General features: G+C 56.2%; 8 protein-coding genes across 8 annotated transcripts; 3 read left to right on the top strand and 5 right to left on the bottom strand.

Moving 5' to 3' along the window:
* Positions 1-5,266: 5,266 nt before the first annotated feature.
* On the top strand, positions 5,267-7,769 carry KRP23_12283 (HBS1-like protein; the record flags this gene model as incomplete). The annotated part of the gene is made up of 8 exons (XM_067882882.1): positions 5,267-5,318; positions 5,386-5,430; positions 5,514-6,595; positions 6,673-6,862; positions 6,934-7,067; positions 7,141-7,180; positions 7,247-7,337; positions 7,403-7,769. 8 exons carry the CDS (start codon positions 5,267-5,269, stop codon positions 7,767-7,769), a joined length of 2,001 nt encoding a protein of 666 aa, XP_067739892.1.
* A 107-nt stretch (positions 7,770-7,876) lies between these two features.
* KRP23_12282 (Monothiol glutaredoxin-S17) lies at positions 7,877-9,223 on the top strand (the record flags this gene model as incomplete). The annotated part of the gene is made up of 1 exon (XM_067882881.1): positions 7,877-9,223. One exon carries the CDS (start codon positions 7,877-7,879, stop codon positions 9,221-9,223), a length of 1,347 nt encoding a protein of 448 aa, XP_067739891.1.
* A 262-nt stretch (positions 9,224-9,485) lies between these two features.
* KRP23_12281 (uncharacterized protein) lies at positions 9,486-10,523 on the bottom strand (the record flags this gene model as incomplete). Its single annotated transcript, XM_067882880.1, has 1 exon — positions 9,486-10,523. One exon carries the CDS (start codon positions 10,521-10,523, stop codon positions 9,486-9,488), a length of 1,038 nt encoding a protein of 345 aa, XP_067739890.1.
* Positions 10,524-11,290: 767 nt separating this feature from the next.
* On the top strand, positions 11,291-12,079 carry KRP23_12280 (40S ribosomal protein S5-2; the record flags this gene model as incomplete). The annotated part of the gene is made up of 2 exons (XM_067882879.1): positions 11,291-11,331; positions 11,530-12,079. The coding sequence occupies 2 exons, from the start codon at positions 11,291-11,293 to the stop codon at positions 12,077-12,079; spliced, it is 591 nt and encodes a 196-aa protein (XP_067739889.1).
* A 423-nt stretch (positions 12,080-12,502) lies between these two features.
* On the bottom strand, positions 12,503-17,463 carry KRP23_12279 (Kinesin-like protein KIN-14E; the record flags this gene model as incomplete). The annotated part of the gene is made up of 5 exons (XM_067882876.1): positions 12,503-12,664; positions 12,741-12,779; positions 12,848-12,892; positions 12,970-13,034; positions 13,098-17,463. 5 exons carry the CDS (start codon positions 17,461-17,463, stop codon positions 12,503-12,505), a joined length of 4,677 nt encoding a protein of 1,558 aa, XP_067739888.1.
* A 194-nt stretch (positions 17,464-17,657) lies between these two features.
* On the bottom strand, positions 17,658-19,328 carry KRP23_12278 (High-affinity nitrate transporter 2.2; the record flags this gene model as incomplete). Its single annotated transcript, XM_067882875.1, has 1 exon — positions 17,658-19,328. One exon carries the CDS (start codon positions 19,326-19,328, stop codon positions 17,658-17,660), a length of 1,671 nt encoding a protein of 556 aa, XP_067739887.1.
* Positions 19,329-19,613: 285 nt separating this feature from the next.
* On the bottom strand, positions 19,614-21,317 carry KRP23_12277 (High-affinity nitrate transporter 2.2; the record flags this gene model as incomplete). Its single annotated transcript, XM_067882874.1, has 1 exon — positions 19,614-21,317. The coding sequence occupies one exon, from the start codon at positions 21,315-21,317 to the stop codon at positions 19,614-19,616; it is 1,704 nt and encodes a 567-aa protein (XP_067739886.1).
* A 558-nt stretch (positions 21,318-21,875) lies between these two features.
* On the bottom strand, positions 21,876-24,006 carry KRP23_12276 (uncharacterized protein; the record flags this gene model as incomplete). Its single annotated transcript, XM_067882873.1, has 12 exons — positions 21,876-21,990; positions 22,061-22,147; positions 22,212-22,263; positions 22,345-22,408; positions 22,477-22,647; positions 22,731-22,823; positions 22,902-22,971; positions 23,035-23,135; positions 23,293-23,455; positions 23,516-23,589; positions 23,655-23,777; positions 23,854-24,006. 12 exons carry the CDS (start codon positions 24,004-24,006, stop codon positions 21,876-21,878), a joined length of 1,266 nt encoding a protein of 421 aa, XP_067739885.1.
* Positions 24,007-24,151: the final 145 nt, after the last annotated feature.

The raw sequence follows: 24,151 nt of genomic DNA, 5'->3' as shown, positions 1-24,151 counted from the left end.
GTACACGCAGCCCGGTGCAGTGGCATTGCTGGTGGTGGCTATTGGTATGGCGTTTGGTATGAACTCCGGCTACGCTATCAACCCTGCGCGTGACTTCGGCCCGCGTTTCTTCTCCTGGATGGCCGGCTGGGGGTCGGAGGTCTTCACGCTGCGCGACTCGTACTTCTGGGTGCCCATTGTCGGCCCGCTTCTCGGCGGACCTATTGGTGCTGGCATCTACGTTGGCTTGATCGAGCACCACCACCCGCGCGAGTACAAGCACCCGCTTGAGGGTCAGTAAGCGCCGAGCTAGGATGGTGGAGAGTTTGTATAGTAGAGTGTTGATCTCCAGCCGATAGGTATGAAAGCTCGACAGCTAATCAAGCGTGTTGCGTTACTCCAACTGAAGTGTCGACTAGTCCAAGGGATCAGGTGTTTTCTTGTCCATGCATCGCTACAGAATACGTGGAGCCCGAGGCATACGCGTGAGCATGCTCTTGTCGTTACTACTGATAGTATCTCCGCGTTTCTTGCGGCTGCAGCTGCTGCATTGAACGATCCGAGCACTATGAAGTCGTCGGTGTGCACCGTATGCCCGCAGTCGTGGACTCTTACCGCGGGCAGATGTCATGGCTGTGAGTTCTATCCAACGCGGCAGACGCGTTGCAGTCAGTAGCTGACCCACACGCTGCACCAAGCCCCGAGCGGCTGGCTAGAAAAATACTGTCAACACGAAGAAGAGGGCGGCCGCAATCAACCACTTCTGGAGCCCCCGCGGCTAATGGAGCTGTCTTGACGCCACACTACCTGCATATGGTGTTCCTACTGCTGCTTTTACGAAAATACGGAGTCAACGCAAGGTGGTTACTGCTCCTACGTTCGGGAGAGTGCTGGTGTCCCGCGGCACTCACTCGATCACTTTCCGTTTTACGGCGTTCTTCACAGTGCGTCGTATTTGCTGTTCTCGTCCGAAAAGCTGCTGCACTTTACCAACTCCAGGCCATGATCCGCGACAGCATGGACAAGATGGAGGCGATGCTTCGAGGCAGCATGAGCAAGCTGGACAGCAACTACCTGGGCGAGCCCGATGTGGCTATGATGTCGACGGAGCATCTACCCGCAGCAGCGTATCAAGCCAAGTCACCGCTCATCCGTGAGTGTATGGCCGAGTTCCTCGGCATGTTGGTCATGATGTCGTTTGGCACCGGCGTCGTCGCCCAAGTCGTGCTAAGCGAAGGCACGAAAGGAGAATTCATCAGCATCAACTTGTGCTGGGGGCTCGCGGTTCTCTTCGGAATCCACGTCTGCGGTGGCGTCTCCGGTGGCCACCTGAACCCCGCGGTGACTGTGACGTTGGCGCTGTTCCGCCGTTTTGAGTGGAAGAAGGTGCCGTTCTACGTGCTAGCTCAAATGCTAGGAGCTTTTGCTGCCTCGGCCATTGTCTGCATGGTGTACGCCCCAATGATCAACGTCGTCGACCCGCACAAGACTACAACTCAGGGGATATTTGCAACGTATCCGTACAGCGACGACGTCCCTATCGGGACCTGCTTCCTAACCGAAGTCGTTGGTACCGCACTGCTGGTCGGCTGTTTGTTCGCCATCGGAGACGAAATGAACAAACCTGCCAGTCCCTTCACGCAGCCAGCAGCGGTGGCGCTTTTGGTGGTGGCGATCGGGATGGCTTTCGGCATGAACACCGGGTACGCTATCAACCCGGCTCGCGACCTCGGCCCTCGTCTCTTCTCGCTCTGTGCTGGCTGGGGGTCCAAGGTGTTCACGCTGCGTGACTCGTACTTCTGGGTGCCGATTGTCGCCCCGTTGCTTGGTGGCCCGATTGGTGCTGGCATGTACGTCGTCATGGTGGAGCAGCACCACCCGCGCGCGTAGATCAGTGTCGATAGTAGTTGTTGTCTATCAAGATTAGTAAAGTTGCGTCCATTGAGTCTGGAAAAGCTTTCTTGGAATGGTATGAAAAGTTTGGGGGCTTGTTGGAATGAGTGGGCGATGCGTGAAGCGATGGTGGAGCACAGGGCCATTGAACTTCAACAGACTGAAGATCGCAGAGAGCTCCGATCGAGCGAGGAGACCATCGCTATCGCAGAGGAAGCCTCCGGGTGATAGCATGTTTCGGATGAACCCGGTCGTTGACTCGACAATGCCGGTGTTGGTACAGCCTCGCTTTGTGCTGCGTTGCTCAGCGCTTTTGTTTGCATAGGCGTGTATGCTTAGCGCCGAAACAATCTCGCTGCCTTGGGACCGCCATCGACATTGCGAGCCATCGCCCAGGAGCTACAACGCCTGCAACTTCAAGCCCAGAGTTCTGTTGACTCGACACTTTTCGCTAGACGTTCCTATCACGACAACTTCAACAACTTCATCGCTCTGTCCAGGCACTAATCCGTGATGGCATGATGGTTCTCGCTTGTTTAACGTCGCATGGCCTGGATGCAATGGAAGAGGTGGACGAGCAAATGTTAGCGCACTGCAAACAGCATAGAGAAGGAAGAACTTTTGCATTCGTCAGGTTAGCAACTGCACATGCCAGGAAACGATTCAACTCTCTTACATGCACGGCATTCTCGCTTGAAGTCTCGACACCTTAGAAGTGGAACTGCTCGCCGTGCTTGCGAACGACTACCGCCTTGTGCGGGTGGTGGTGGCCCACGAGCGCCACGTACACGAGGCCACCGAGCGCGCCGCCGACGGTGGGGCCCACGATGGGCACCCAAAAGTAGTAGTGGTTGAGCGAGAAGACGTGCGAGCCCCAGCCGGCGGTGAGCATCATGAGGCGCGGGCCGAAGTCGCGCGCCGGGTTGATGGCACAGCCCGTGTTGACGCTGAAGGCCATGCCGATGCCCACCACCAGCAGCGCCACGGCGCTGGGGGCGCTGAACGGACTGGCCGGTCGGTTGTGCTGGTCCAGCACGGCGAAGATGCCGCCCACCAGCAGCGCCGTCGCGAACATCTCGGTCAGGAACGCGATGAAGTTGGACACGTACTCGTTCGGGTACGTGGCGAAGATGGCGTGAGTTGTCTGCCGTTCCGGGTCGGCCACATTGAGCAGCGGCCGGTACAGCACGTAGATGAAAAGAGCGGCTAAGTAGGAGGCCAGCGTCTGTGCGGCCACGTAGGAAGGCACCTTCTTCCACGGGAACATGCCGAAGAGTGCGGCGGTGGTGGTGATGGCCGGGTTCAAGTGGGAACCGGAGACGCCGCCGGCGATGTGGATGCCGAAGAGCACGCCGATGCCCCAGCCGAAGACGATCTGCGTGAAGTCGCCGTACTTGCTGTCGCTCAGGATGGACTGGCACGTCGCGCCCAGACCGAAGCTCATCATGACGAAGACGGCCACGAACTCGGCGAAGACTTCGCGGACGTGCGGGTTCTTGAGCGCGAACCGACTCGGGTTCACGACGGGGCCGCCGTTCACCCCGGCCTCGTGGGCTTCCAGGTCCATGTAGCCGTGCTCGATCTTGTCCGCTGCGTGTGAAGGGGTCGCCATCGTGGATTGCTGGGGCGCTCGAAGGCGGATTTGGAAATGAACTTCCGTGCCGACCAGCTCCACTTCGAGTTGGGACTGCAGACAGACCAGTCCTCTCTCGTTTGACAAAGATTAAAGCCTGCCTTACCACCAGCAGCAGTCGGTCGCGTTGAAGTTCAATGGCTCGGTAGAGGTCCATTGGCAAAGCATTAGAGCCGAGGCTCGCTCACTATGATCCCACGACGGCAACTTCAAGGCGCTAAAAGTTGCTATCAGCTCAGCAAGAGTAGATCTACGAAGCTGGCATTCGCAGATATCCAACTTCGTGCTCAGCCAGCTTCCAGTCGGCGGAACTTCGGAGCGACCACCACCGAAGAATACGAGGCAGGAAAGCGTAGCAAGCATCGCTGCAGAGGTGAAAGGTTCTGCTGTGTACAGCATGCCGATCGCACTGAGCCGGGCTTGAAGTCGTTGCCGCAGTGACCATCACGCGTCGATCGATGCCGACCCAGGCTCGCCATCATCCACGTTGAAGCTGTTGAAGTTGTCTGCATCGCTTCGCGGACTGCCGTCCCGCAGTCGTCGGCTCGAAAACTGTTGACGTTGACAGTTCCGGCGGCACTGCGGATGTCCGCCAGTCATGCTGCTCTACAGCAAAATGGCAACTTCAACACCACCCGGGGCATGAACTCACGACTTTCAGGCGATGGAGTCTGTGGGGAGACCATGTAAACCGCATCGGACTTCAAATCAAGACAGGCGAGATTTATCGCTCGCAACGGCAGTGCCATGGAGCTTGGACACCACGCACGGAAGGATGACCGGCTTGGCTGGAAGCCTCAAGCCGTCCGGGCGCCATCATTCCGAGTCGGCATCGCTTCGCGCCCAAGCAGAAGGTGTTGACGTCGACACTTCTCGTCCCTCTGCTGCTTTTTGCCCCCGGATGCTGAGCCAGGTTGCCGAAGAGCAGGGTGCTCAATGGCGCCTAAACACAGACCATTTCGGGGTGCAGGAGTGTTGCTTCACTTACCACCCAGATACCCTCCTCCGTCCGCACGTGAAAGCCAACACAAGATGGCATCCACGACAACACCATCGAACGCAAGAAATTGGCTGTCATTGAGGGGGGGGGGCGGCGGTTAAGAGATCCTCTATTTGTGTTTAGCTAAGAAACTATGGAGTCCTGGTATCGCTCGAGTTGCCTTGTTAATGATAAAAACTTTTCTGTGGTGCATTGTCGCTGCTAGTTTTCAACAACAGTAATCAGGGATTGGTAGTAAAGTGCTTTTCGTTATATTAGTAGTATTGCTAGTTGGGGGTTCGATGGTATGATAATAATATGAAGTGATAGTACTACTATGATGTCTTAGCCAGGTGATATTACAAGATACTACTATTGATTGGTAGTATCACCTGTTCAACATATAATATATTCTGAGTAGCAGATTGAAACGTTGAAAAATGCCCACCACAAGTTACGCCTGCAATCTCCTCCCATTTGTCATGGAGTATCAGCTGACGTTGGGCACGCTCACTATTTGTTCATGTGCGCAGTGGACTCACGACTAAAGATCCTGTAGAAAACACCCTTTTCCAGACTACTACACGTCACTGCTACTGACTCAGTGGTAGTACTACATTCGTATCAATATTTGTTGTATACTATTAGTTGAGTGTATTAAAATAACTTTAATCTCTGTGCTTGATCACAATATAAAAAACAATTTTCAATTTTACTTATTTCTCACCGTTAGATTCTCATTATTACCTTGATAATCTTCAAGCACTTCGCTCGGCGCCGCCATGTCCCGCCATCGCAACGTTCGCAACCGCGCGTACTCGTACGAGGACGAAGGCAGGCCGCACACCCTCCCCCGCGTCTTGCGCTCGCTCTCGTGTGTCTAACCATCGCCTTCTCTCAGATTATGACGAGTTCTACGACGACGACGAGCCCAACTCGGCCAACAGTGAGAGAAAACCTTTTTGCCATAAATATCCCCAACTCAGCGCCACATTTACTAACCTCAATGCCACATTTGACGCCATGCAGACGAGTTCATGTATCGCCGAGACTCGCCTAGCCGCCAGCGGTCCGTCTTCAGCTTCGTGCAGCAGGAAGAGACCGAGCACCACTTGGAGCAGGATCTGACCAGCGCCACCATCGAAGACCCTGGAGACGCCGAGATCCTGGAAGCCTTGGTGCCTCAGGTGCAGCAGGCGGTGGGCAGCAGGTTCTCGGCCCAGCAGATCTCGCAGGAGCTCCGCAGTGCCAACTACGACCTGGACAAGGCTGTCGTGGCTCTGCTGGAGAAGGGCAAGGCCCCCGTCGCAGTTGGGGGAGTGCTGCCGCTGCAGATTCAGATCCCAAGACTTGAATCCGTAGCTCTGGCCATTGGCAATGACGAGCCCAAACCCAAGAAGGAGATCGTGATGCCCGCCCCGGCCAAGGGCAAGGCGATGGCGATTGGCGGAGCCATGCCATCCTCGCCAAAGAAGGCTGAGGAGGAGAAGAAGGCCCCGCGGATGTCGGCTGCGGATGCAGTCAGCGCTGCACCGGCGATCTCGCGTGCGCAGACGCAGTTTACGCCGGCAGAGAAGAAGGCCTTCGAACGTGCAGAGTTGAAGACGCAGGAACAGGCGGAAAAGCTGGAGGAGGAAGCTCGCAGTGGAGGCAAGACCAAGATCAGTATGGTGGTGATTGGTCACGTGGATGCTGGCAAGAGTACCATTACGGGTCACTTGCTGTACAAACTGGGCTACGTGAGCAAGCGACTGATGCACAAGTACGAGAAGGAGTCGCGCGAGGCCGGCAAGTCCTCTTTTGCGTACGCTTGGGTCATGGACGCTGATGAGGAGGAGCGTTCGCGCGGTGTCACCATGGATGTGGGCACGAGCCACTTCGAGACGGCAACGAAGCACGTGACACTACTGGATGCACCAGGCCACCGTGACTTCATCCCAAAGATGATCGCGGGAGCTGCGCAAGCAGACGTTGCTGTGCTCGTCGTGCCAGCGGTAACGGGCGAATTTGAGGCGGCCTTCGAGAACTCGGGTCAGACCAAGGAGCACACGCTGCTGGTGCGAAGTCTTGGTGTCTCACAGATGGTCGTGGCCGTCAACAAGATGGACATGGTACGCCTCTTGCTTTCGACGTTCGGGTGCTGGCTCAGCCCATGCTCACGTGTTGGTCGCTGTTTTACTTTCCACAGGTCAACTGGGATCAGGAGCGCTTTGACAACATCGTGAAATCGCTCTCCACCTTCCTCCAGGGCGCGGGATTCCGCCCAAAGAACCTGCGTTTCGTGCCACTCAGTGGTATAACCGGCGCGAACCTGGAGAAGACTGGTGGAGTCCAGGAGTGCTCGTGGTACTCAGGTCCCTCGCTGGTCGAGGCCATCGGTACGTGGACGCCGATTGCATTGAAATATCTGAACAATGAGGTGCCTGACGCTGCATACTGTGACGTGCAGATACGTTTGCTCCGCCCCAACGCCAGATCTCGAAGCCTTTCCGAATGACGGTCTCAGACGTGTCCAAGTCCATGAGTCTGGGCCAAACCATTTCGGGTCGTGTCTACGCTGGCGCAGCCGCGGTGGGCGACTCGGTAAGACCTCTCTGCATTCGCTTCGGTGCTCGAATTCGCTGATGGACGACGTACTTACTTGTTCTTGTTGCAGTTCCTCCTGATGCCGATCGGACTACCCCTGACTGTAAAAGGTGAGTAGTTTGCGTAGAGCTGCATCCTTGTCGTTGCTGCTGCTCATCGCTATCTGATCAATGCAGGAATGGAGCAGGATGGCGAGACCTGCACACTCGCTCGCGCGGGAGATACCATCGAGATGGGAGTCACCGGAATTGACCCGTCGGCGCTAACGTATGGCCAGCTCTCGATGATGTCTTTCCGTGCTCAATGCTAACTCGTTTTGTGTATGAACACAGCACCGGTAGCATCCTGTGCTCGATTGCGTCGCCGGTGCAGCTGGCCAAGAAGTTCGAGGCCAAGATCATGACCATGCCGGCCGTAGAGGTGCCGCTCGTGAAGGGAACGTACGTGACCATCCACATGCACAATGTGGACGAGCCCGTGAACATCACGCGGCTCGTGAGCATCCTGAGCAAGACGGGCGAGGTGGAGAAGAAGAAGCCGCGCTGCATCACGCGCGAGCGCTCGGCCGTGGTGCAAATCACGTGCCACCGCAAAATCTGCCTCGAGGAGTTCGCCAACTACCGCCAGCTCGGGCGCTTCACACTACGCGACCGCGGCAAGACGCTGGCCGCCGGGATCATCACGCAGACAATCGCTTAGTTAGCTTCAACGCCGCTCATAGATCGATATGATTGCACCCATGTCGTGTTCGCGTACCCCATTTTGCTTCATTTAACATTTTGAGTGGATCGACGCAGAACTTCTCGATGGCGGCGGTGACTGGCAGCGTGGTGACCGTGCAGAGCGCGGCACAGTTCGATGAGGCAACGGCGCGCGAGTCGACGCTGTCCGTGAGCTTCTTCTGGGCCGAGTTCCACGAGGCCTGCCGCCCCAACGGCCAGCTGGACGTGGTGGTGAGGCAGCTGGCGACGCTGCACCCGCGCTTCCGCTTCCTCAAGGTGGCGGCCGAAGAGCTGCCCGAGCTCTCGGAGCGCTTCCAGATCGCGGTTGTACCCACTTTCGTTATTGCGCAAGGACGCGCCGTGCTGGACAAGCTCGAGGGCGCCAACGTGGCCGAACTGGCCAAGCGTGTGGACGTGTTGAGCAAGAGCGTGGCTAAGAGCTCCAGCGCGTCGACGCCCACGGCCGAGGAGACGCCCAAGCCACTGGACGAGGCGCTGCAGTACCGTCTGCAGAAGCTCATTAGCGCCTCGCCCGTCATGCTCTTCATGAAGGGCAACCCGTCGGAGCCCAAGTGCGGCTTCAGTCGGCAGATGCTGGCGCTGCTGAACGACGACAAGATCCAGTTCGGCACCTTTGACATTCTCAACGACGACGAGGTGCGCCAGGGACTCAAGCAGTTCTCCAACTGGCCCACGTTCCCGCAGCTCTACGTGAACGGCGCGCTGGTCGGCGGCCTGGACATTATCAAGGAGATGAAGGCGGACGGCTCGATCGTCGAGCAGTTGGGGCTCACCAAGAACGTGGAGGAGGCCGAGGCTGCGTTCCAGGACAGTCTGCGCGCTCTCGTCAACTCGGCGCCCGTGCTGCTCTTCATGAAGGGCACGCCTGCAGACCCCAAGTGCGGATTCAGCAAGAAGACGGTCAAGCTGCTGCGTGATCAGCAGATCGCCTTCAGCTCGTTCGACATCTTGAGCGACGAGCAGGTGCGTCAGGGGCTCAAGACGTTCTCCAACTGGCCCACGTACCCGCAGTTGTACGTCAAGGGCAAGCTGGTCGGCGGACTGGACATCCTGAACGAGATGGCGGAGGACGGCGACCTGAGCGAGCAGCTCGGCGTCGAGAAGAAGGCCAAGAAGGAGAACAAGTACGAGCAGCTGATCAACCGCGCGCGCGTCATGATCTTCATCAAGGGCTCGCCCAAGCAGCCGCAGTGCGGATTCAGCCGCAAGCTCGTGGACATCCTGGACGCCGAGGGCTTCAAGTACGACTACTTCGACATCCTCACGGACGACAGCGTGCGCCAGGGACTCAAGCAGTTCTCCAACTGGCCCACGTTCCCGCAACTCTACGTGAACGGAGAGCTCGTCGGCGGACTGGACATTGTGCAGCAGCTGCAGGAGGATGGCGAACTCGCGGAGCTCAAGGAGTAGACGAGGAGCAGAGGCTACCTACATCACGCGAAAAATAAAGATAGCTGGGAGGTCCTGTCCGCCAGCTCACATTGCATCAATTTTAAGCCCCTTGAGGGCCCGTGCATTCGCCTTGCATGCAGCAGCATTGGCAAGTGCCAACACATCGAAGCAGTCATCCGGAGCATAAATACTTTTATTCTCAGTTTCGTCTACAAAATAGCAAAATAATGACCTTCTATCGTCGTTGAGTGTTGAGCTCTGCGCGCCGACCAGTAGTTACTTACAGCTCGTGGCGCTCGAGGATCACGAACGAGTCCTCGAGGTTTGCGTTGGTACGGATGCTGCCGACGCTGCTCGCTGCCCGGACGGGAGTCGCACGTGGCACCACCCGCGGGCGTTCGAGCCTCATGGACGCACTCATCTCGTCAGCCTGCTCTGCCCACCGAGAGGAGATAAAGTACGTCGAGCTGGAGTTGGCGGGTGCTTCCGGCAGACCAGCACCTGTCTGCAGCTCCAGCATCACGTAGTCGCTCGGGATTTGCGTCGTCTCGGCTTCCACCACCGTCGCCATGGGGATCTCCCTCTCCTCCTGTTCCTCTTCAGCCTCATTCTCCACCTGCTTAGCTGGCAGCAAGTCACCGACAGCTTCGACCGCCACCGGAACACCCACTCTCTGCTTTCTCTTCTGCTGTTCTCTGCTCCCTGAACTCCTCGTGTAGTCTCTCTCCTCCACGAAGAACGCGCTATGACTCATCCCCTTCTCTGCTTTCTGCTCTGTCCACCGCACGCTGTCGTCCTTCCGGTAGTTAAACATGGAGCGACTCATTTGGTCGTAGAGGCTCTCGCTCGTCACCTGTGCGGCCGGGAGTTCAACGGCTGTCGGCGTCACGAGTCCATCCACCGACAGCGTGGGGAACACGAGCCCCATGGGTTCCACGGGTTCTGGGGACACGTTTGGGTTCACCTCGGGGCGCACGTGGATTCGCTTATGGCCGCGCACTTTGCCCACGTCCACCACGTGCAGCACCAGCGCCTTGTTCGGGCACGCGAACGTCTCTTGAAGTGCGCGCTGCAGCACCGCGTTGCAGCTCACGGACACGTAGCGGCGCTCGCCGGCCTCGTCGCCGGGCGCCTGCAGCAGCAGCGCGATGCGCATCTCGTCGCCCACGCGGTCGCGCGCTAAGCGCCGCAGGAACGTGAGTCCCGCCGCAAAGAGGTACCAGGCGTCCACGGGCACGGGTTCGGCGCGCGCCTGCTCCGGGAACGTCACGAAGCAGGACGAGCGCACGACGTCTGCGCTGGCCGGGCCGCCCCCCATACTCTTGAGCACTTCGGGTAAGCTTAGTAGACGGACTATGGGATAATGGGCACCTGCTTCTTCCGACCCTATTTTACCGACCCCAATATAGCACGAGAAAATTCGCGTGTCGCAGCAAGAGCAGCTCGACGAGGGCAGCAAATGTGCTGCTGTGCTGCTGTTGGAGGAATGGTCAAGACGAGCAAGATGTCGTCTCGAAAGCTGTCGCGTCAAAACAGTGTGCCCTCGTCAGATGGCAAGTCCGTAGCTTATGCAGACCAAAAGCTAGTGCAAACAACCAGTTCCTTATACTTCTGGCAACTCTTCACCCGGGCTGTGCAGCGGCGGTGTAGATCAAGCAACCCACCCTTCGGCAAGGTTCAGAAGCGAGGTAGAGACACACCGAATTATCTCCAATAATTTCATGCAAAGAGGCAAAACCATACCTTTCTGCCGTCGTACGCATCCCAAAGCTGTTCCATCCGACGCCATGCACACCACTGGAAGCCGCCTTCAGTTCCGCTCCGAGCGCAGCTTTGGCCAAATACTTACAGTACAAGAGCAATTACGTGTGTGACACACCATTTGATAGCGAACCGCAGCCCGAACCGGTCCTTTGAACCGCGGACCGCCCAGGGGTAGGTCGTGTTTCATCTTGCGCCCCGTATACTTGACTTCTTTCCAGTATGCCAACTGCCTCCTACCCATTCATTTGGCGCGGGTTTGCTGCGCTTCGCTCGCGTGGGCCGCACTCTTCGCTCGAATTCATCCTCGGAAACTCTCTCAACATGGCGGAAGTTGCAACTGAAGTGAAGCTCTTTAACAAGTGGTAGGTAGCAGCTCTCGTACTCCAAATCTCGCAGCGCCGTGCAGTGCGCCGCCACCGCAAGACAGCGCGGGCAATCGGGTGTGGGTCCGGTCTTTTCTAGCGCACTGTGGCCACTCCAGCATCCGCTCAAAGACAGCTCGAAATTCCGGGTCCATAAAAGCAAAAAAAGCCGCTAATACAGGAATTATTGTGGAACAGGTCGTACGATGACATCAGCATCGCGGCGGACATCTCCCTGGAGGACTACATTGCCGTGAAGGGCAAGGCCGCCACGTTCCTGCCGCACACGGCGCAGCGCTACCAGAAGAAGCGCTTCCGCAAGGCGCAGTGCCCCATTACGGAGCGTCTGGTGAACGCGCTCATGCGCAAGGGCCGCAACTCGGGCAAGAAGCTCAAGGCCACGCGCATCGTGAAGCACACGCTGGAGATCATCCACCTGCTCACGGACAAGAACCCGCTGCAGGTGGTCGTGGAGGCCGTCATCAAGTCGGGCCCGCGTGAGGACTCGACCCGCGTCGGCTCGGCCGGTGTCGTGCGTCGCCAGGGCGTGGACGTGTCCCCGTTCCGTCGCGTCAACCAGGCGCTGTACCTGATCGCCACGGGTGCCCGCGAGGCGTCGTTCCGCAACGTCAAGACCATCGCCGAGTGCCTGGCCGACGAGCTGATCAACGCGTCCAAGGGATCGTCCAACAGTTACGCTATTAAGAAGAAGGACGAGATCGAGCGTGTGGCCAAGGCCAACAGATAAGCGGCGCGTGCGTGGGCGTTGGGCGAAGGGTGCCGGCAGCCTTGCGCTTCCGGTACAGCAGAGGGGAGGACAGACGTGCAGCAAAGGATCGTGTACAGGGAGTGGCAGGAGGCAGTGAAACTTTTGCTGTTGACGCGTCGCTGGCTGGTCGTTCTGGCTGCTTTGGCAGCGAGAGCTTGCACGCTTCGGTGCCTGTGTGGCTGTTTCTCCAGTCTTTTCAACTTCTGCCGCCTTCGACGACGAAAACATGGCGAACCGATTAAGGACCGACTTCCTTTTATTCTGCTTCATTGCCTGGAATAAAATGTGATACACCGAGTTGTTGAGAGCACGAAAGCCCGCGTTTGATCTTGTTTAGCTGGTCTGTAGTGGGTGGGAGCTGTTGTTTTACCACGTGGCCTGGTGTTGCTGTTGTTGTTTAGGTTAGTCGACGACCCCTTCCAAGTCCACGTCTGTCTTGCCGGCTCGGAGCTGCTTGATGATGGCCTTGAGTCGGTTTACCTGCTCGCTTTCCGAGTTCTTGTTGGCGTTGTTCGTGATGAGCTTCACGCGCGAGGCGTACGTGAGCGACGTCACAGTCTCTTCCTGCAGAAATTGACACGCGCGTGAACATGTTGAACAGCGTAGTCACTCACGACAAAGCCAAGACGTGCAGTCATACCTGGTTGTAGTCGGCTGGCGAGATGTTGACGAACATGAGCTGCCGGATCAAGACACAACAGGAAGTTAGCACCTTCCACTGTCCAGAGCTGATCGATTCGGGGTTACCGTTTTGGCATTGCCACCGAGAGAGTCCTGCATCAGCTGCGTCAGCTGATCAAGTGGCAAAGGACACAGAACAATGTAAGCTCAGTTGCTGCAAGATGCTGCGTGGAAGTCGCTGCTGGTACCTTGTTGTTACGGTACGGGATGAACTTCTCGTTGGTCGACAGTGCCGAGATCACGTCTCCTAGCGCTGCAGCCACAAGAATGGAATGTGAGTGACGGAAGACTAGTCCAAGTTGCTCTCGGAACTTACCGCTGAGACTCTTGTTGATGGCTTGGGCCTCCTTGAGGCGGTCGGCTGTTGCACCAGTTTTACCAGCGCGCTCCGACCCGGCAAGATCGACGAGGCTGAGCTTGCCGATCGTGGTGGCCTTGGTGGTTTTGTTGTAGCTTTCCACCAGCAAGGAGAAGATGGAGTGACTGCGACTGCTCTCGGCGTTCATCTTGGTGGCACCGACTTGGCGCTTCTTGTTGGCAGCCTCGAACAACCTCAAGGTTTGTTCGGGCGAAGTACACTTCTTGAACGTGGCATTCTGGACGACGACCATGCCCTTGTCATTCTTCTTGATCTCAAGCTTCGTGTCGTGAGCTCCGCCGCCTTCCATGAGGTGGAACAAGTCGATGAGAGTGTCGTTGTAGAGCTCCAGCATCGTAGCCTGGAAGGAAACAGCGAAGTTGGCCTTCACTTCGTCAGCCAGCGCGAAGAGATGGTGGATTGTTCGTGGACTCAACCCTGGATCGCGCTCGACTCCTGTCATGGTGAAGGTTTTGCCCGATCCGGTCTGGCCGTACGCGAAAATGCAGACGTTGTAGCCGTCCACGGCGCTCTGAAGGAGATTTTTCGTGTCCTCGAAGACCTGTACCTGCGTGCTGGCGGGCGAGAAAACCTGGTCGTACGCAAACGTTTTCGCTGCTCGGCTGCCTCCGCTCACTTCGAGCGAGAATTCGTCGAGAAACTTGACACACGGAGCACACCCACGCTCATTCTCTGACCCACTCATGGGGCGACAGCGAGCGTAGACGCGGATTTTGCCCTTCATGTCTTCGATCTGGTTGTAGTACTTCTTCCGCAGTGCCTGCTCTTCGCGGTAACTCGTCTCCAGTGTTGCGAACTGCGCTTTGGCATCGCGTAACTCGTTGCTCAGTGGAGCTACGAGAGCAGCTTGCTCGCGTAGCTGTGTTACTTCCACTTCAAGTTGTCCGAGCTGCTTTGCCTTGCCGCCAGCGACGCCGAGGTCCTTTTGCAGAGCTGCTGCTTGCTCCTGCAACTCTTGTGAAGCCTTTTGAGCAGCCTGAAGCTGCTGCGTGAGTGCTGAAATATCCTTCTTCGCGGCCTTTTCGTTGTCTTCGAGAGTCTTCTTGTGCTTCTTCTCCATGTCCGCTACTCGGCGATCTGAAGCTGCTGACGCATTTCCTCCAGTAGAGCTGCTACTTCCACCGCTGGCTAACTGCGTTTCAGCCTTAGCAAGCGCTGCTTCAAGCTGAGAGATTTTAACGCGATCGGCTTTCGCTTTGGTTTCCAGAGCACGAAGCTTTTGCTTGGCGTCCTCCAAGGCTTTACCCCCTGCAACTGGAGTGCCATTTCCCGAGCTTTGAGGTGGAGAACTCTTCTTCTTGTGCGATTTCTTGTCTTCATCACGCTGCGCAGCTTTCGTCTGCTTCTTCTCCAGTAGCTGCTGCTGCCTGACGGCTGCCGCCGCAGCTTTGACTTCCTCCCGAGCATTTCGTTCTGCCAATCGAGCCGCCGCTTGCTCTTCTCGGGTTTTTAGCCATTGCTCGCAGCTTTCACGCACTGCATCAAGCTGCTTTCGAAGTGTTTGGGGGCCGCGAGCTGGTGGGAGGCGCGCGGATTCTGCTAGAACGCGTTTGAGTGCTAAAGCCTCTTGTCGTCGCTGTTTCTCGTGAAGGGCTTGGAGCTCAGCAATGCACTTGTCGGCGCATTTTGCGTACGTTTGATAGCATTTTGCTTTGTCACCGCGATTAAACTGTGCCTTCCCACGCGCTACGGCATCGCCAATGACCTGAACAAGATGAAGGGACCGCGCAGCGTCTTCCTTCACCGCCTCGCTCTCCTTCTCTTCAGGTTCTTCTTTCTCGTCCTCGACAAGATCCTGTTCGACTGGTTCATCATCGGCGTCTTTCGGCTCTGCCGGTGCGGCTTCAAACTCCTCCTCCTCATACTCGTCATCGTCTCCGACAGTGTCAACTGCGTCCATAGCTTTAGCATCGAGATCATCCGTGGCTTTATCACCCTCGACATCGTTTTCACGAACAGTATCGTCAATGTTGCCGTCAGACTTCGCCTCGCTTGGAGGTGGGTAATCCGATATGTTGCTGTCACGCGTTTCTGAAAGCTCCAAGTGCAGTCTCAACTGCTCGATTTCAGATTCAAGGCGGGTCTTCTCTGCTCGACGCCCCTCGATCTCTCTTGACAACGAGGCGATCTCTTCCTGAAGTGCTAGACGCTGTTGTTGATGCTGGCGATCAAGCTCTTCTTCGCGAGCTTTGGTTTCTTCTCTCAGCTTTCGATCCAGTGCAGACGCTTCTTCTTCTTTTCTTTTCTCCTGTTCAATCTCAGGCTGAGCTGGCAATAAGGATGGAGGCTCTTCCTTGTCTTCAGCGATGTCGAGACGAGACTTGTCATCGGCAAATGCCTCGGGCGACTTTGGCGGCTGTGGCTTTGCTGTTGAATCGACTGGGGTTTGTACTGCTGTGCCACCAGCATCGTACTCATGCCCTCTTGCCCTCACTTGCTGCTGAACGCTGTTGATATTTGCCAACTGCACGCGCAGCTCCTGTAGCTCCTTTTCCAAAGCTGCAACGGCTTCATCTTGGAATTCTGTTGCAGCGTCTGTACTGCTGTCTTTGGTGTCAATAGAAGGAGGTAGTGCTCGTGCAGATGAACTAGAAGCTGGTCGTGAGCTCTTCTCGTCAAGAGCACTTCGGCTACTCGCCTGATAAACGGAGACTGCTTCGTCGTCTTCGTGCACACGTTCAGTGCGCTCGGTACGTGGAGACTTGACGATTGCCGATCCAAGCGCCGACCACCGACTGGATGCGTCGATACGGAGCGCCAACTCTCGATGCTGCTGTTTCAGTGTCAGCACGAGCGTTTTCTGAGAGCTGAAAGTTGTCTCTGCGTCCTTGAACGCCAAATACTTTTCCTTCACCTGCGCTTTCTCTTCGATTGTCGGTTCTCGTCCGTACTGATCCTGGAAGGCAGCAAGCCACGTCCTGACTGCCGTTTTCGCTGCCCTCTTGGCTTTCGTGAAAGCTTCGAGTTTCTCTTTTGCCTCATGCAGTACAGCTTTCGAGCGGATTAACGCGAGGTTCCGCTCGCGGGAAACCTCGACGTCACTTTCGTACTTGGTCTTGTCCAGTGGGAGAACCGGAACGTCAGTGGGGACTTCGGCAGTGACCTCTACAGCATTTGATTCCACCTTCGACTCTACCTCAAACTCCTGAGTCTGCGTAGGAGCATCCAAAGTTGCTGGAGGAGCTTTGCTTGGTGCGCTTTCCAGAGCAACAACGACTGCGTGGACTAGCAACTCCACCGTTTCCTGAACAGCTTGAGCCTCGATGAAGTCGAATCGATCTCGCGCAGCTTTCAGCCGGCGCTCCAGTGTTTCTTCCCGAGAGCCTGCAGCCTTCGCTTTGGCTTCGAGATCACGTAGTTTAGCCTGAAGATTCTGCGCACGTTTTTCTTCAGCAACTTGCTGCTTTGTGTCGACTACGTTGTCAACGAGCGCGTGAAGAAATCGCTCTACTTCCAGACTTGCAATAAAGTGCCTCTGAAGCTTGGCCTCCCGGTCTAAGAATGAACGATGCTGTGTCTCCATATCCATTCGAGCTCTTCGCAGCTGCTCGTCGACGCGCATAGCTTCGCTGCGCGCGTCTTCGCTGCACATTTCTAGCTCGTGTCGAAGCTGCTGCTGTATTCGCTGTCCAGACTGAGCTGCAACGCGGGACACGCGCTCAATCTCACCAAGAGCTGCCTTCTGCTCTCTTGCAAACTCGTCCTCGTGGGTCTGTAGCGCACTCTCAAACTCTTGACGCCAGGTTTCGTGAGCTTCTAAATGTCCAAGTCGCTGCTTCTCCTGTTCGTCAAGAAGCACCTGCTTCTCCTTCACGTGGAACTCTTCACGAACGGCGCCCGCTTTCTCCAGCTCGGCATACTGCTCTCGCAACTCCTTCACCTTTGTTTCGGCTCGTTCTTTAAGCGCCCGTACACGCGCTTCATGCTGCTCGCGAGTGTCTTTCTCGATGCCGCGATAGTGGTCGAGGATTTCTCCAAGCTTCTGGACTTGTTCGGCTTTCATCGCGTGCATATCGGCCACCACTTTGCTGAGCTGCGCTCGGGCAAGCGCCACGGGAATGTACGTTTCTTCGCGCTCTTGTGTTGGTGCTGGGGGCAACGCTCCAAGTTCCATCACTTTACCAGCATGGAAATCCGTCGTAAGCGGCAGCGGTGCCACTTGTACGAGACTTGAAGGCGATAGCAAGGCATCGCTACTGGGCTTCCCTGAGCCATACTGAGAAATTCCTGTGCTCGTTGTGAGTATTCCTTGACTTTCTGGGGATTCAGCTGCGACCGGACCGAACTCAGAGTTTCCAAGCATATTGGTCAGTTGAGATGGTTGAACGAGGCTGCATGTGCCAACGCAAGGCAATCATGCAGCCATGAATGAAATTCCTGAAGGGTGAAGGTCAACACCATACCAAGCACATTTGTTGAAACGGACCTGCTATATTAGCCGCTTTCTTGGAGATGAAGTTTCGGATTCAAAGTTCATCCTTATCGCTAAATTGCTGCTTAGTTCGGAGCTCGATAGTACTGCGTTGCGGTTGGTTCAGAGTGTCCAATCGGGTCCTCCCGGAAGGGTTTGAGCGCCACGTTCGCGCTCTGTCCGTGTTGAGAGTGGTCACTGATGTTTGCTGCGGCGTTACCGTGGTGGTGAAGGTGCGATAACCTCAGCAGGGGAGTGAGCAGCGCGCAGCAGAAGATGAAGATCGACATGTAAAACAGTCCGGTGTTGTACGACCCGGTTACACGGAAGATAACACCGAAGAGAGCACCACCCATGTTGCCGCCTGCGCCGACTAAGCCGTTCACGGTGCCCGTGTGGTGCTCGTTCAAGTATGGGACGATGCCGTAGGTGGAGCCGCCAGTGGCTTGAGCAACAATGGCCACGAGCACGTAGAGTGTGACGCAAAGACCGAGAGAGTGCGATCGACTGAGTGCCATCACAAAGGCCCCGAGGACACACAGCAGCAGGAACTGGACGTACTGACGGCCGCGCATGCCCAGTCGACGGTTCACAGCGTCAGACGTCAAGCCACCGACTGCACGCGCGAACAAGTTCATGAGGCCGAACGAAGACGCCACAGTGGCCGCGCTTGTCTTTGAGAGCAGCGAGCAAAACGCACTGTCAGTGCAGCCTTTCTTAGTGAACTCTTTGTAGAAGTAGAGCGCGCCCATGTTGTTCAACTGCAGTTCGGTGCCGAAGCATGCCGCATAGTGCGCGATCATGATCAGCACGTTTCGGTCCGACAGCACGACTTTAAATGAGTCCAGCAAACTCGGGCGCTTGAGCTGCTGGCCAGGAGATTGCACGCTTAAGGCGCCGCATTGTTCAGCGTGTCTCTTCTTGTCCATGAGCTCCTGGAAGTCGCCTGTCGGACAGCTATCCACTGCGAAGCGGATCACGACTCCCATGGTGATCATGAGCACGGCGGGCAGTGCGATCGTGATCCGCCAACCTAAATCTTCCGAGACGTGTCCACTGGACGTGATGGCATTGTTCACGAGCGGAAGTAACAGGAACGCAAAGCCAATGCCAGAGAGACCCAGGCCGCCCGTGATAGCGTTGGCCGCGCCGGCCACGTTGCGTGCGAACGTGATCGTAGTCCAGTACTGACTCGTGACGAAGACGCAGCCCACCAGTCCAACGAAAAACCGCACAACGAGCAACGTGGTGGCGGAGTTCACGAAAGCGGCACACAAGATCGGGACGGCTCCGAGCCACAGCACGGCACTCTGCACCGCCTGAGGACCGAACCGATCCAGCAGCGGGCCGGACGCGATCCGTGAGAAGATGGTACTTGCTGTGCTGGCAATATCGGAGTTGAGCACTTCTCCGTCGGTAAGTCCGAGCTGCGTCTTGATCACGGGCATCAGTGGCGGGATGGCGTACCAAGCGAAGAAGCCCGTGATGGCCGACATCCAGGACAAGTGAAAGATGCGCATGTGCGGTCGCAGCATACTGCAGGGCTTGATGTTCGTGGCTCGGTCGAACTGGTTGCGGTCTACAAGTAGATCGTAGCGCTGCTCATCGGTCGCTTCTCCCACTTGGACGAACACGCAGCGTGGAGACTCGCCTGGCGACGGTAACTGTGACGAGAGTTCTCGACCGCGAGGTGTCAACTGGAGCGACAATTGCCGCGTTGGCGTGATGAGCGACGGCGAGGCGTTGAAAGGCTCCATACTGGAGAAGGAGGCGCTGAAGGCGGTGGAAATTCCCAAGTGAGCGAAGGAAAGTGCATGAATTTCGGATGACTCACTAAATAACTGCCTCGTCGCGCACCGTGCACCAGAATGGCTTGCACTTGACTTCAATATAGGTCGGTAGATGAAGATCACGCCGTGCCTTATGCGCATGGCGGCAGGCGCTTGACAGATGGAGCACGAATACTACGCTGAGTCACCACGTTTTATCCTTATTAGTTGCTGTCCTACTCTATTTGCGTCTAACAATTCGGTGGTCTTCACTCACTCGAACGGCTCGTCTTCGAGGTACATGGTGCTGTGCGATCTCCTCTTGGACTGTTGCTGCTGGTCGTCCGCTTCCTGTTCTTGCTGCGAGTGGGGAAACCTCAGCAGCGGAGTCAGCAGGGCGCAGGCCAAGATAATGATGCCCGTGTACAGTAGACCCGTGCTGTATCTGGTGGTGCTGCGGAAGATGACCCCGTAGATCACGCCGCCCAGGTTGCCGCCGGCACCAACCAACCCGTTGACGGTGCCCGTGTGCTGCTCGTTCAGGTATGGCACGATGCCGTACGTGGACCCGCCGGTTGCCTGCGCGGCAATGGCCACGAGCACGTAAAGCGCGATGCACGCACCGAGCGAGTCCATCCGGCTCAAGATGATCACCAACGCGCCCAGAACGCACAGCAGCGTGAACTGTACGTACTGGCGGCCGCGCATACCTAGTCGGCGGTTCACTGCGTCGGAAGCCAGGCCGCCGAGAGCGCGAGCGAACATGTTCATGAGCCCAAAGGCCGACGCCACAGTGGCAGCGTTGGTCTTGGAGAGAAGGTAGCAGGAGGTGCTGGCTGTCGCGGTGCAGTCGCTCTTGCTGAACTGCGTGTAGAAGTAGAGAGCGCCCATGTTGTTCAGCTGAAGCTCCGTGCCGAAGCATGCTGCGTACTGCGCGATCATGACTAGAACGTTCAAGTCCGTTAGTACGATTTTGAAGGACTGAAGCATGCCCATCGGCTTTGGCTGCTCGCCAGCACGAGGCTGTATCATCGGCAAGACGCCGGAACTGCCGCTGATGCTTACCCGGGCAGGAGCGGCGCTGCCGTTCTGCTCGGCTTGCCGCTTGGTGCTCATAAGCTCCTGGAAATCGCCCGTCGGACAGCTATCCACAGCAAAGCGGATGACGGTGCCCATGATGATCATCAGCACAGCAGGCAAGGCGATCGTGACGCGCCAGCCCACGTCCTCCGAGACGTGGCCGCCTGAAGTGATGGCCTCATACACGAACGGCAGCACCAAGAAGGCGAAACCAATGCCAGAGAGACCCAGTCCGCCGGTAATGGCGTTGGCTGTCCCGGCAACGTTGCGCGCGAACGTGATGGTCGTCCAGTACTGGCTGGACACGAAGACGCACCCGACAAGGCCGATGAAGAAGCGCACGATGAGCAGACTCAGAGCCGAGTTGACGAAGGCGGCGCACACAATGGGGATAGCGCCGAACCACAGCACCGAGCTCTGCACCACTTGAGGGCCAAACCGGTCAAGCAGAGGCCCCGAAGCGATGCGAGAGAAAATTGTGCTGGCCGTGCTGGCGATGTCGGAGTTGAGCACCTCCCCTTCCGTGAGTCCAAGCTGAGTCTTGATGACGGGCATCATCGGTGGGATGGCGTACCAACCGATGAACCCCATGATGCCAGACATCCACGACAGGTAGAAGATGCGCATGTGCGGACGCAGCATGCTGCTCGGCTTGATCTCCGTCGCTCGGTCAAACTGCTTGCGGTCTACGGGGAGGTCGTAGGGCTTGGTGATCACGACCTCGGGCTCATCGATGTGGAAGTACGCCGTGTGCGGTGTTTGAGCAGGCGACGGGAAGCCGCTCAGCCGTGACGAGAGCTCTCGTGCTCGTGGCGTCAGCTGCAGTGAACTCAGCGACAGATGCCGCGACGGCGGGAATTGGTATGGCGATGCTTGATCGGGAACGTGCGGAGCCATCTTCGCTTTGTGTGGTCCTAACGATGCAGTTGAAGAGGATGCTACACGTCACCAATGGACCATGCAGGAAGCTGTGGGAAGTGCGAGGTAAATGCAAAAGTGAAGTTGAGTCGCTAACGAGTTGAGGCGTTCCTGAAGCTTTGATAGGTTATCTGTACATGGACCGCCGGACGATCCAGATTCCCATGCATGATTGCGGCTGGGCTACATACAAAACGCAAGGTGAACGCGTGGGCGGACAGCAAGTTGCCGACGTCATCGCATCTATCTGAGACCGCCGGCACAGTTGCCTCGTCGCGTGCATTTTCTGAAGCAAACTTGATTGGCAGACGAGCTCGGGATTATGCGTGGGCTTATGCCACGGGCGGCACACGCACAACAGCCGCGAATTCGTGTCGGCATAGCACGTCGCAGACTGCTCCACGACGCAAGCACGCGCCAGCGGATATCCCTGAGGTGCAGACTCAAAGACAAGACTCTGCTTGGTGTGTGGGCACGTGGGATACCATCTCTTTAACATGGTGCACGGGCATGTTTCACCTTCTATTGTTATGGGGCTCACGAGCGAGTTCGTTGGTTGTCCTGCATCTTGGCGTGCCATTGCGCAGCCAATTGAGTGGGCGCTTCAACTCGGTGAAGCAGCGCCAAGTGGTCGCGACGAATGGCCTTCATCCTATCGTTCACATAATGTTAATAGGCATCCTTTACCCCAATCGATTGGTGTTACAGAATCCGCATCGTACCGTTGCACGAGCGAGGCCACTTCACTTTGCGCGTCCAGCTTTGCATTTTCTAGCTCTCGGCAGTTCTTCTGCAGCGCTTGGAGGTCTCTGCGTTCCGTGCACAATCCACTGAGAAATAGCCTTGCGTCGCAATGGACCGCGTACTACGTACCGGTGAGCAATTTGAAGGGCGTGGTCTTTGGTAGTTCGGGCCTCTTTCTCTTCTGTCGGCGGTAACCACCAACAATTTACCAGTCGTGAGTATCACGAACATGGCGGCAGCACACATGAAGCGCAGCTCTCACCGTTCAGTTGCGTCTTCAGCTGTTGAGATTCTTCCTCTACTGACGTCGTGTGTGCTTTCGTTTCCTGTACAAACACCATCCAACAGCATTTGTCACTTGTGTTGACCAACTCCAAACAAATACAAAGCGTACATCGAGAAACGTTGATAGCTTTTGCAATCTGGCCTCCGCTTTCTCGCGCTGGGACTTCTCGCTCTCCCATTCGATCCGTAGTCGTGAGAGCGTTTGGTTAAGATGCCGAAGCTCGAGATCCATTTCCCTGAACTCATCCGCTTTCCTCTTCTCCAGCGCGTCGCGATGTCCCTACAGTAAGAAGTGTACGATGGGAAGGCATTGCAAGCTCTGTTAGCAGGGCATTGACCAAAAAGATGGTAAACTTGTTGTACCTGAGCGGACTTCCAGTCTTCTCGATCGATTTGATACTGTTGCTGCAGGCGATCGCGCTCTTGTGTAATAGACTGCCTCGCAATTGCCTCCAGCTTTTGTGGTACCACCAAACCAAGACAGAAAGGTTAGCCTACATCTTCAAAATATACGTCGATCGCCAGCAGTCCCACCTGAACCTGTCCTTGCATCGTTGATATTTGAGCTCTGGTGTCTTCAAGCTCGCACGACATCTGGTCCAAGCTTCACAGCACGAACTGTGAGAAAATACTAGCTAAGCTTAGGAAAGTGGAGGATGCAGCGTACGCATGAGCTTTCTGCTGAGCTTCTAGTAAGAATTGCTTGTTAGCTCCCTGTTCTTCTTTCAGCTCTGACTGAAGGCGCTCGCAGTCTCGTTCGATCATCGCCTGCCAAAACAATTCGTTAATACTTTCCTTGCCTAATAGTTGAAGCACAGTAAGTCCACCCGCACCACTTGTTGCTGCAGCTTCGAATTCTGTGAAGGGTGGGCAACTGATGTTAGTTGCTAGAGCTTGTACATGTATATAGTGATAGACACCGTACATTGTCCTGCATTTCCTCCGCGAAGCGAAACGCTTGCTCCCTCTCCTTTGCAATCGAGTTCAGTTGCTCCTCTCGTTGACGTCGGACCTCCGACATTTCTTCAATTAATTGCGCCTGATCCTGTTTTGTTTGTTGTAGCGCCTTGAATTTATCTTCCTGCTCACTACAGACACCAGATTAGCAAATGCTGTACCTCACCTCAACCAAGTAACTGCGTTCCGACCGAATCCAAGCGATGAGAGATTGATATTCTTCCTGGGCAGTTTTTAGTCGATCAAGCAGCTCGACTTTCTCACTCTACGCTCGCACGACAAGAATGTTAGCCATCATGCTGTATATTTTGTCCCAACCGCAATTCTCACCTCTTGCTCTTCACAGATTCGCTCTCGCTCAGATAAATCGCTGATAGCTGTACGATATTTCGACTGATACTGGACCAGCTCCGCATCTACATCGTCCGATACCTCGGCGTGCTTTTTCTTCAGCTGTAAAATACACAAAGCACCCAGGGTAGGCGTCAACTCCATACATGGCAGACGTAATGCACGACCGTCCTCTTACATCCTGGACGTATGCTGCCACCACAAGAGCTTGCTGGAAGAGCTCAGGTTTGGTCACTGACTGAAGGAACTCCTTCACGTCACCCAATTGAGACCGCTGCAAAAGTTGCCGAACAACGAGTCCAGCATTAGTCTCGGCACTGTAAACTGCCATTGTCGATTTTGGCTGCTTGGAACTTCGTGCAGGTCGCTTTTCTCGAGCTGGAGGCGGTGGCGGTGGGAGCACAGCCCTCGATTCACTTGGTCCCAGCTCGCTCCTTACGTTGAGAGAAGCCGCTTCACAGAGTAAGTCTTCACTT

The sequence above is a fragment of the Phytophthora ramorum genome (assembly GCF_020800215.1).
Source record: "Phytophthora ramorum isolate Pr-102 chromosome Unknown Phyram_PR-102_s0014, whole genome shotgun sequence".
NCBI classification, from domain to species: domain Eukaryota; phylum Oomycota; class Peronosporomycetes; order Peronosporales; family Peronosporaceae; genus Phytophthora; species Phytophthora ramorum.
The sequence above is the reverse complement of the archived record's forward strand: the minus strand, read 5'-3'. Positions and strand labels throughout refer to the sequence as shown.